Source organism: Pimephales promelas, chromosome 16 (assembly GCF_988280905.1).
Source record: "Pimephales promelas chromosome 16, fPimPro1.hap1.1, whole genome shotgun sequence".
NCBI classification, from domain to species: Eukaryota; Metazoa; Chordata; class Actinopteri; order Cypriniformes; family Leuciscidae; genus Pimephales; species Pimephales promelas.
Window position 1 is genome coordinate 990649 of NC_142784.1, and position 12031 is coordinate 1002679.

Here is a 12031-nt window from a genome sequence, read left to right on the forward strand (position 1 = left end):
ACAAGTCTGTTAAAAAGCAGTTTTATGTACACTCTTAATATTACACTTCATAAACGTTTTAGACACTTTTTGCACAGAAACTGCACAACAAAATATATTACATAACATTAAATAGAACTTTTGTGATACAACAAATTCAAATTACCGTACAGAACTTACCAGAGCTGTTGATGTTTGTAGAAAACGACGATACTATCGGCCTCTGGCCCAGTATGTGATCCATTTCACTGAAAAATTTAAACTTCGTCCTCTTTTTTTCCCCAAAACCACTATGTGAAAGGTCACGCTTTTCTGCCAGGTAACGCTGCTTCAATACCTTCCATTTGCTGCGTAGAATATGCCATGGCCATTTCTTGCCATTTTTCGTTGCAACTCCTGAAAGGTTGCAGCATTTCTCTGTCGTTTTCCGTCAAAAATACATGTTATATCATTTTCTTCCATTAAAAACGGAGAAAATAACGAGTCTCCTCGTCTGTCCACGAATACCGCTCCGAGTCCGCCATGGTGTTTGTTGTGTTTGTTGTTCTGCACCTTGCACGTGAGGAAAATATCACGTGACGCCACATTTTTTTGCGTGAAAGCCCTTTTTCTCGACAAAAAGTGTTTCCAAACTAGTTTTTCGCGACATTTAAAATATCGACATAACATTTATGCGCTAAAGTTAAACGGAAAAGGATTGTATCGACATTGTATCGATAATTGGCGTTTCCATCAGCTATATCGGTAAACATTTTGATGCGCAAAACCTTTTTTCGCAAAAAAACCCTTGGATGGAAACCTGGCTAGTGTGTAGCCTGGAAAAGAGTCAGAAGTCAGAGACGACGTTTGTGGACTAAAATCAAGGTCGTTTCGATAAAATGACACACTGATCCTTCAATACTGAGAGAAAGAAAAACAGGCTCCAAAATGGGAGTAACTGGAGTAATTTCAGAATTATCTCTATAATAGGCACTTTGTGGTTGTGATTCGATGATCGACATGGTGGTTGTTCAGCCTAGATTCATTCATTAGCTAATACATTTTGAAATGTAAGTTCTCTTGTATTAAAGGGTTAGTTCACCCAAAAATGAAAGATGTTGTTTTAAAGGAAATCATCCTTTAAAATCATCTATCTTAGAAGAGTACAGAGACCCAAATATTTTAGAGAAAACTCAGTATTATTTACAAAGAAAAGCTATGATTCCTGTTAACTGTAAAGAAGTTGAGGTTATACTAATTTTTATTTTTTATTTGATGGTGATACAAATTTTTATATTTGATTTAATTATTATGATTGCCCTTTACTATATTCATAGTCAAATGCCAAATTTTTAACAATATATAATTGATATATACATTTAGAAACAATATCCAAATATAAAAACTTAAATGCAAGGAAAACCACACAGCTGTAAAAAAATAAATAAAATAATAATAATATTTTTTATAGATAAGCTACAGGAAGTACCTACATATATACATACAGTTTGTATTCATCTGAATAAATCATGGAGAGACTCTTGAACCTCAGAGCGAGAAACTTTATTGATAAAGGCAAGAAAATACATCTTATTAATACATAAAGTGAGATCGGTGTCTTTATTCACCTTTTTTTTTTAAATCTGAGAAATATAAACAATAAAGTGACGCTGTTAAAATCTGACACTGAAAGAGAGCACAAAATTCCTTTAGAGAAATATAAACAAAGTCTTACAAATAAGATTTTTCGTTAACAAATCTCAAAAATAATCAAGCTCAATTATTCAGTATTTGATATATAAAAAAACCCCCAAAAAAACACACTTGAAGAAAAATTAAAGTTCGGCGTTCTGCTTTAGATTTCAATACTTCCTGAAAAAGATGAACATAAAAAGCCACATTAATAAATCTCATAGATACTTATGTGCAAAATCAGTTTGTGAGAAATGACATCATCAATCATGCACCTGATGTGTGAATATGTGCTTGATCTTGTTCAGCTCTGCTGGATCTGATGTCATAGACCAGAATTATGACAGTAGCCACGCCCACCAGAGCAGTGAGGACCAATCGGATCACAGCTTCAGTAAGACCACAACAGTGGACAGAGTCTGAGTAATAAACACATCAAACTGACATCAGATCAGTCAAAAAACACTAATATCAGTGCTGACATCAACTAATATTTATGAATACACAGAAATATGATCAAATCTAATCAACAATAATATATTTGGTTCCAAATGATATTTTTATACTGTCTGTCATCTCAAATTATAAACGATTCAACAATTCAATATGTAAATAGTATTTGTGTTTTTTTTTTTGTAAAGTTTCCTCTGAGACAAACAAATCATCCTGTAAAATCATCTATTTTAGAAGAGTCCCAAGACCCAAATATTCAGGAGAGAACTCGATTCCTGTTACCTGTCAAGAAGTTGATGTTGTACAAATAAAAATTAATTTGATGGTGATTGTTTATATTTTATTTAATTATTTTGATTGTCCACATTATATTATAGTAAATATATATATATATATATATATATGAAGAGTTCAGATGCAAAAGCCTCTAAATGCCATTTGAAATTTTCTTCTTTAATGATGATTTTTATCAAACTTGTATATTTAAGTTCAGTGATTTCACTTAAATGGCAATGATAATTACCTATTAATTGTTATTTAAGTGAAATTACTGAACTTAAACATACAAGTTTGATAAAAATCATCATTAAAGATGAAAATTTCAAATGGCATTTAGAGGCTTTTGCATCTGAACTCTTCATATATATATATATATATAAATAGTAAATGAGAATATTTGGAAGAGGAGAAAAATGATATCTGCTCACTATAGACAGAAACTCTGAATACTTTTGATGACAATCTTCTTTTTGTAATCTTCATTAGTTGATAAACTCCATCATGTTCAGTTGTGATGTTTGTGATGGTCAGAGATCCAGTTTGATGGTCCAGCTTCAGTCTGTCTCTGAATCTCCCATCAAGAACATCATCATATACAACAAATCTTTTGAACCGTTTATTGATTTCTGCAATTAAAGTCTTTCCATCTTCAAACCTCCACGCAATCTCATCATCACTCTTTATTTCAGTGAGATCAGAGTTTAGAGAGACTGAATCTCCCTCCGTCACTGACACTGACTTCACTTCATCTGTCAAACACACAGAGAACAAACAGAAACAGGGTTTGTCACAGATTAATACTGTTGAATCACTTTATAATGGCTTACTAAATTGAATAGTTTAAAATTTACATTAAAAAATAAACAATATAAAATAAGAAAAACAAAATGGTGTATGAATTTATTTAAATTTAAAAAACAGATGTGAAAAATGTTGAACTCACCGTAGACTGCGAGAACGAAAATCTTTCTTACACTGTTGGTTTGTAGTTCATAAACTCCTTCATGTTCAGTTGTGGTGTGTGTGATGGTCAGAGATCCAGTTTGATCGTCCAGCTTCAGTCTGTCTCTGAATCTCCCATCAGGAACATCATCATATACAGTCATTCTATCCTCCAGTACATCGATTTCAGCAATTAAAGTGTTTTCATCTCCAAATCTCCACAGAATCACATCATCATCCTTTATTTCAGTGTCAAAGTTTAGAGAGACTGAATCCCCCTCAATCACTGACTTCAGTCCTGAATCACCAAACATGCACACACGCACACAAATACACACAACAACAACAAACAGAAAAAGGGTTTGTCACAAAACGGGGGTTGATTGCGATTTCACTTTTTTCATTTTAAATAGTGTGTAATGTTGCTGTTGGTGCATGAACAGTATCTGCAAAGTTGCAGCGCTGAAAGTTCAGTGTAAGCAGAGATATCGTCTTTTTAAAATCAGGAAGTATAATTGCCTACAAAAATGACTGGATTGGGACTACAGCTGGGTTATGGACGTCACTAACCCACACATTTGCATTAACCCCTCCCTCAGAATGTGCAGAAAAGGGCATGACCATATTTCTGCAGCTCGTCGAGTGTGTTGTTCACCAGCTGTTAGGTCTTATGTCTTCGAACTTCCACAGACGCTGTACTTCGTCAACAATGGATACTATTTATGTTTGATTATGTTCCTGAAAATGAGGATGGTAATCTAGCTCTCTGTGCTGCGCATTTACGGAAGACAGCTTCCAGAATCTCCAACACCGGATTCAACAAGAAACTGTTACAGAAACATGAAGCAGATCCGACTTTAAAACCAGAGGCAGCAGTTGTTGGGTCACAACCTGTAAGTAGGCTAAGACTTCATCATTTTAAATGTATTTGCATGTATAATTCCAGACGTAATGTTTTAGTTTTATCAAATAAAACCAGCGCTGGCTTTATAGCCACTAGGCTACTAGTTATGCCATTTTGCGTATACGACAAACGCGTACAAACCTGAATTTTGTATAAGTACTAATGTTGTACATGTATTTTTCATGTATATAAATGTAGCCAAGTGGAATGAGTATCACAAAATATGACACTACACATAAATTGGTCATGGTTCCTTTAAGAGATTGTGTTGCGACGCTCACTTTATGGCATTGCCTCGTGTAGTGCATAGACAGTATAAGAAGTGGACAGAGCGATCTCATTGGAACTCCATTGAGACGATTGAAGCCCGTTTTTGGCGATTTTTTAGCACTTCCATCCCTGACGCGCAGATTTGAGAATAATATTTGAGAATAATATCATCATAAACTCCAAAAGCAAAGGTATTTTTGTGGGGATTAAAATATAAAACAAGTGAAACAAATATTTGGCTCACCATAGACAAAGAGATAGAAACTCTCTCTGAACACACTGTTGATATGTAGTTGATAACCTCCATCATGTTCAGTCGTGGTGTGTGTGATGGTCAGAGATCCAGTTTGATCGTCCAGCTTCAGTCTGTCTCTGAATCTCCCATCAAGATCATCATCATATACAGCGATTCCGCTGGCCGTTACATTGATTTCTGCTATTAATGTGTTTTTATATCCAAATCTCCACTGAATCACATCATCATCCTTTATTTCAGTGAGATCAGAGTTTAGAGAGACTGAATCTCCCTCAAACACTGACACTAAGTCTGCAAACACTCCTGAAGAACAGAGTTTTTCACAGGTCCGTAGTTAACAAGTAGCTATGCAGGAAGTAATAGGTAGTACTGCATTAACACCGAACTTAATACTATTAACTAATATGGAAGCAATATTAACTAAGCATTAAGGAATAGGTAATTTAGTACAAAGGTAGTTCCTTGGTAGGTATTTGATTATTACTAAAGAAATATATCCTCATTGAGAACTAAGAAATAATAACCAATTAATTACTAATCACAAAAGTAACATGTCTAAAAAGTGAACAATTGTGGGGGTTTTATACTCTTAACATGGTCATAACATTTCAGAAGCACGTGCCTCAAATGGGTTCTTTGTGGAAACCAGTTTATGAAGTTTATACATCCCCCCAAATACATTAGCTAGGTTGAGATTGTGACCTATACTCTTGCCAGGATGGACGCATGTTCTCTGTTTATTTAAAACTTAAACATAAAATAATACTAATAAAGACAGTTTTTAAAAATAAACCTTAAATAATTAGGAAGTGATCCCAGATAGCAAACTGACATTGAATCAACGTGGAAATATGACATCGAAACAACGTTGATCTGACATTGTTTTGCTCATCGAATTAACGTTGAACCAACGTCAGACGCGTCATTCTTTCAAAACTAACGGAAAATCAACTTGAAATCAACGTTGTTTCAACGTTATGAAAGCAAACCAATTTTCGATTTTCATTTAGCTTTGAAGAATGCCGCGTCTGACGTTGGTTCAACGTTAATTCGATGAGCAAAATCAACGTTGTTTCAATGTCATGAGAGACGTCGTTTCCTTTCCACGTTGATTCAATGTCAGTTTGCTGTCTGGGTGATGTTGGTTTGACGAAGCTTCACTAAAATACTTTTAAACATTATTAAATAAAAAATATTCTGCAGCATTACAATGACAAAAGATGATGAATGAAAAGAGAAATATATTTCTATATACATAGAATAATAACTAAAAAAAATACACTTTTACTGTAATGTTTAACGCTAAAACTGTTGATTATCTGAGCTTAAAATATTTTAATTAATCCATAATAACTGAGTTTAGAGCTGAATTCAAACTTGATCTGACAGTTCAATTATTTCTATATGAGAATAACAGTGAATGTTGATCCTCCTTGACTAAACTGACCAGACATATATTACATGTTACCAGAACAGAAACAACTGAAGTCATAAAAACACATTAAACTCACCATCCAGACGCCAGAAACACAAACAGAGCAAAACAGGGAGTAACATCTTCATCAGTTTCAGTCCACAAATATGAAAAGACAAACTCTTCAAAACTGGTTCAGTGATAAAACGCGCTGATGTGAATCTGCTCTGTGGAGTAAAGTGATCAAATATCTGTAAGTGTTAATGCACGTGACCGTCTAGCTCCATTGCTGATGATTATTTCACAGTCTGAGCTCCAGTACGCCTCAACTTCCTGTAAGTCAATGGTGTGACTTTCAACAGAAAAACACTGACCTTGCCAATATTGTTAAGCTGCAACAGTTTGCTCTTGTCCTGAGATCCTGTGAGTGTTTGTCTCTGCTCTCTCCTGTAACTCTCTTCAGGACGCTTGTTCTTCATTTCTGATCAAATGTCTGGATTGTTTCTCCTCTCAGACTGATCTCAGAGTTTCTCTAATGGTTTAATGGAGCAGGAACAGATCGTCTGCTATAACTGTGTGTATGAAAGTGTCCTCTAAATTCTTCTTATGGTTAATATTCTATTAAATATGCTCAATTAATACAATCAAACCAAGATGTTGAATATCTGTGTCAAGAACAGGAAATACTGTAACCATGTTTAAATTATTTAAAATACAATAGAATAGATCGGATTCGAGGGACAGAAAATCAGCCCTGGACACTTCATCCAGACCGGCCCACTAATCTATACGTACATTAATCTGCATGTAAAATTACTGATTAGATTTTATTTACTATCAAAACCAAGAAAACACTATTAAAATAATAAACAAAGAAAATGGAAATGATTTTAGAAGGCTTTATTGTAAATAACTGGTCTTAATTTATGTGCCGCTTATTATTCTAATAGAATATTCTTAGGCTATACTAGATAAACTATATTTCATGAAATGCAACATCACTGCCATGAAATACTTTAATTAATTTAAAAGTGAAGTGAATAATATTCTGCAGCAGTAAACAAACAAAAGATGAGGAATAGATAAACAAATATGAACCAATAACTAAGCAAAAAATAGACACATTTACTTCACATCAGAGTAATGTGACACTCAAACTAGTATTTAAAGGTGCATTGTGCAACGTTTTCTAACCCATACATGCTTGAATAATCGCCTGATGAGCTGAATGAGCCCTTCTCTGATCACTGAGATCGCCTGTACAGTGAAATATATAAGAGGGATTCGGGCTCGAATCTGAGACTGGCCGTGACGTCATGCGCGTTCACGCTCGGCTGGCGGTGTGCCTATGTCTGGCAGGTTCGTGTAGCTATTCGCCGCCGTTCTCCGTATCAGAGAAGACAACTCGAGCGACACAACTTTATTCAACTTTCCACTAAAGTAGAAGATGGATTCAAAGGGGCCGTTTACACCTGGTCACTTCATGCGTTTTCTGTGATCGGATAGCTAATCGATCGTGAAAAGACCAGGTTGTCCTCCGAAACGCATTCGAGACGGATTTGAATCCGATCGCTCAAACCACTTGAGGACGTGGTCTGGGCCGCATTCCAGACGAAACTGGACAAGTGTAAATGCATCTGGTTGTTGAAACCAATCTTTATGTCATGTTATTTTAGTCATATATGACGACGCGCTTCACCTCAGATGAGCAGCTGAGCGCCCATTCATCAAGCCAGCGCGCCGCAATCTATCGCAAATCAAAGTGAAAGTAAGTCGCAGACGATTAACACGACCATCTTCATTCAAAGTAAAGAAATGAAATGATCTTACCAGGCCTGTTCGTCATCAGCGTGTTTCATTCAGAGTTAGACAGACGTCCGTCACAACCGAAACAACCTTTTACAGTTCAGTTCCTCCTGAACTAAAACAACCAGCCAATGCTGCGTTCACGCAATGTCGGAAATGAATCTGCAGCAGTCAAGGTGGTTCAGTTGCTTATGTTCATCATTATTGTCATGTTATGTGCTTTGAGACATGAAGTAGTTTAACGCCACCTCTTGGTTTGCTAACTCCGCTGTATGGGTTAGTGTGTTTTGGAGGAGGTGTGGCGCTGTAAAGGGAGGGTGGGATCTAATGCTTTCAAAGCTAGCTTGCTTTTGCTAGCCTAGCCTAGAAAATTGCCTAGAGGTCGCCTAAAGGTTTTAAAGGAACGTTTCAATTGTAACGCAATGTCCAATTTCAAAGCACACAATACATTTTGAGTGTTTGAGCTTTCAAATGATACCTAATTTATGATTAATAAAACATGTGGTAAGGAATACGGCAATAAAACAGAGTGCCAAGTGTCCGGCTAGCAGAACAGTGCCAGTTAAAGGGTTTTTAATGGGACAGTAATGATTTCACACCTGTAATTGAAATATGACCACACTTTTCTATGGTAAGTCACACAGGTGATCCCGAGACATTAAGTTGCAGATATTCCCCATTTTACTTTTTCCCCACTAGCATTTTTTTTGTAAAGTTACCAGCAGGCGGCAGCATTTTTTAAATGATTATTTTTTAAATTATATTACTCTCATGGCCCCCAGAATATTTCTGAACATACAATACATCAAAAGAAAGAACAAAGTCTCTGCTTTTAAACAAACAATCAAACAAGCACTTTATTCGAGCTCCATGCATTCTTTTAATCAACACTTGAATGTGGATAAATAAATAAATAGATTATTTAACAAAAAAAAAAAATGTGAAAAAAATAATTTTTGTAAAAGACTTTGTCCAAATCAGAAATGATGATCAAACACAGAATGAGTAGACAGAGTCCATCAACACCCGCAAAGCTTCACAGTCGTTTGCTCTTCATGGGTTCAACAGTTAGATTTGATTTATATGCTGTTGAATGTTGATGATCGTGTTATTTTACATGTGCATCTCTTGTTTCGGCTTCTTCTTTTACTTGCTTTTTGATCCAGAGTTTTATACTATTTCAGAAGGTGCGTAATAACGCCACCTACAGGATAACAGTGAAAATACCTAACACAGTCTCATCCCAAAAAGTCATATAACTGACGTCTTGGGACGTCTTTTGACCATACGTCAATATCCGCCTTTTTAGGGCCCTCTTAAACGTCGGTAGATGGCGATCCCGGGCCGTCATACAACTGACGCTTTACCTTTAACGTCAGTTAGGTGACGGGTTAGGTTTAGGTGACATAAAATAAGGACAGAGTTATAATTGCGGGTCCTCTAAACACACTACCACTCACTTTAGTTACGGACAAGACAGAAGCCAGCCAAATCTATTAAATTATTGTAATTTCTCTTTTAAAAGGTTTTTGGATGGCAGAAACGGAATATTATTGGCTGTAATATCTTCTCACAATGTCAATAGACGTCCCAAGGTTTCAGACGAGACATATTGTGATGTTTCACTGCGATGCCCAAACAGACTGATGACAATTGAATTGTTATTCCTCCCCCTGTCATTCAGCATAACATTAGACATTGTTAAAACCCTGTTGTGTTTTCGAAACATTGTCTCTCAAAGGCAAGCCTTTTGCTTGTCATATCACCCTATATAATATTAAACTCTTTTCACGAATCCAGCGAACATCATTTAAACCAAAGGCCCAAACTCAAAGATCTAGAGTTTCTATGAAAGGAGGAGACACTAAAACTAAACACGAGCAGGGAATGCCATAACAGGTGGTCTTCATTATTGTTTTCATCAACTCATATATCGATTTCAGGGCAGATAGTATGACAACATCATCCCTCATTTAACTAGTCAATTTATGATCAATTATGAGTCAACATGAAATCTAAATTGTACCTTTTTTATGTTCTTAATTTCTCAATTCATTAGTTCATGCTATTGTAAAGAAAAAACATCTTAACTTCAAATGTCTTTTATACACTCGACATTACACTAAATTGAGAATGAGGAGTTGACGTCATTTTACAGTGCCCCTCCCCTCTCCGCCATGTTGGTAGGATTCCCACGGCAAAACAGTATTTATTACATGTGTTTGTAGCTCGGTAGTAGAGGAGTTTCTCGCAATACCGCACTGTTTTACCATGCCTGGAAGTAACTGCTGTGTTAAAAACTCCTCCAGTAACTCACACGAGACGTATGGAAAACATATGGAATACAGTTTTTGGGGTTACCGAAATTGACACAGCAGGGAGAGTCTGATCTAACGAGGAGTTGCTAGGTTTGCTGATGCCTTTAGTATACGATTTTCACTGTTTGCTGTGCCTTAACGAACATATGCAAAAGTGTTGTTTGAGTGCCTTGTTCATTACTTTTTTATTTCATTGAAATAAATGTTTAAAACAACTTGATATGGCTTAACAATATTTATTGAGAACTGAAATATATAGGCTATTTGGACAACATAAGTTTCATGGACAACATAAGTAATAATAATAAAATAATAATACCATTATTAGTGCAAAAGAACAAATATATCGATGGTGCTTCTCCAAATACAGCTGTTTTGCACTTTGTTCCAGTAAGGTCCCTTTTCTTTCGCCGTATCTTTTAGCATTGCTTTACTTTCTTCCTTTTTTTCTCGTATTCTTAGACCCGTCGCTGTCCTGCCAAAATAATAAATGCACGAAAATTAAAGAGCTCTGGAATGTTTAGTCGCGTCTATGGGTTCTAAAGGCGTTGCCCCTGGTAACCGATAGCGTCTCCTGCCATCATGGCCGACCGGCTCCTCATTCTCAATACTTCTATATGTTTATACCGTATGCTCCTTGAAAAAAGAGGAGACCTATCTTCTCCACACCGCTGAATTAGCCATGCCAATACTGAAACATCCACTTGTTCATTTGATATAAGTATACATCGCCCTGCTGTTGAGGTCATATCTGTGCTTGGCTGTTCTTTAATGATTGTCAGGATCTAAACCCCTGACTGAAGTCTGGACTTCGATTCGGATGTTGTCACGTTCTTGTTTCATGTCTGTCATGTTTCCACAGTGAAAGGATTCAGCATATAGCCTCAAAAATAACCTGCACTCTCTGCTAAGAGGAGCAGAAGCAGTGGTATCGTTTCTCATCTTCTTTCTCCCCTTAATGTCCTTGTTCTTAATTCTCTCTCTCTCTGCTAATGTGTCTGTCATGTCCTGGGCTGGGCTGGGGTGAGAGAACAGGACCTCTGGATAAATTCTGGGTAATGATGCACTAACTTCCTTCAGTGCTTCAGTTCCTTTGGGCTGCGGGTCTAATTCCCCGTTTACAAGAGCTCTACTCCTTAAATCAATGAGTGTTCAACAGTGCATAGGTCCTGTCAGGTAATATTCAGAGAGCAGAATTATGGGCATGATATTACTGCATTGTACTACTTATTCACATTTTTAAAGTTCATCCATGCAATCTTGGTTCATTGCGTTTTTTCCCCTCTCAATTTTAGAGTGATGCTACTGTTTATAGCTGTAACACACATTATAGGATTGGAGGGAATAGTTTAACACTCTTTTAAGCCATTGCGTCATCTAATGGTGGTCCCCCAATGTCCGTGGTAGTTATTTACCTTTTATTAAATTTGGAAACCAAAAGAAAAGTTTCGTTTATTTCAAATGTTCATATGAGAGTGTGTTTAGTTGCTGAATCCACAGAGGATGTAAAGAACTGTGAATCTGCACTTCATTGAAGATTAAACATGGCCTCCCATATTCCTTCCTCCTGTGTATGGTGTCATCATTAACGTTAATAATTGCTTGACTGGCTAAGACGACAAGAAACCCCAACTTTACTAGATTGTGTTGGAAATAGTATTCTTTCATCCAGACTGAGTTGAAAGAATTGCAGAGCAGTGGTAGTGATAAGCCCCAATGATGTTGCGTATAGTGAGAAA

The 12031-nt window shown here is 36.3% G+C and overlaps 2 protein-coding genes across 2 annotated transcripts in view; one reads left to right on the top strand and one right to left on the bottom strand.

Annotated features, from left to right (window-relative positions):
- The window catches only part of LOC120464473 (schwannomin-interacting protein 1-like), a 192895-nt gene that overhangs the window by 90873 nt on the left and 89991 nt on the right, over positions 1 to 12031 (top strand). The window lies entirely within an intron of this gene.
- On the bottom strand, positions 1732 to 6442 carry LOC148971913 (uncharacterized). Its single transcript, XM_089120838.1, has 6 exons — positions 6266 to 6442; positions 4743 to 5057; positions 3326 to 3622; positions 2811 to 3131; positions 1926 to 2069; positions 1732 to 1830 (listed from the first exon to the last, which is right to left on the bottom strand). Exons 1-6 carry the CDS (start codon positions 6315 to 6317, stop codon positions 1814 to 1816), a joined length of 1146 nt encoding a protein of 381 aa, XP_088976964.1. The 5' UTR covers positions 6318 to 6442; the 3' UTR covers positions 1732 to 1813.

Excerpts from the sequence above, each read along its gene's own strand:
- LOC148971913 (XM_089120838.1), bottom strand. The coding sequence starts at position 6,317 with ATGAAGATGTTACTCCCTGTTTTGCTCTGTTTGTGTTTCTGGCGTCTG. Across the intron at positions 5,058-6,265 it reads GTGTTTCTGGCGTCTGGATG|GAGTGTTTGCAGACTTAGTG; the intron begins GTGAGTTTAATG and ends TCTGTTCTTCAG. Across the intron at positions 3,623-4,742 it reads TTTCTATCTCTTTGTCTATG|GACTGAAGTCAGTGATTGAG; the intron begins GTGAGCCAAATA and ends TTGGTGATTCAG.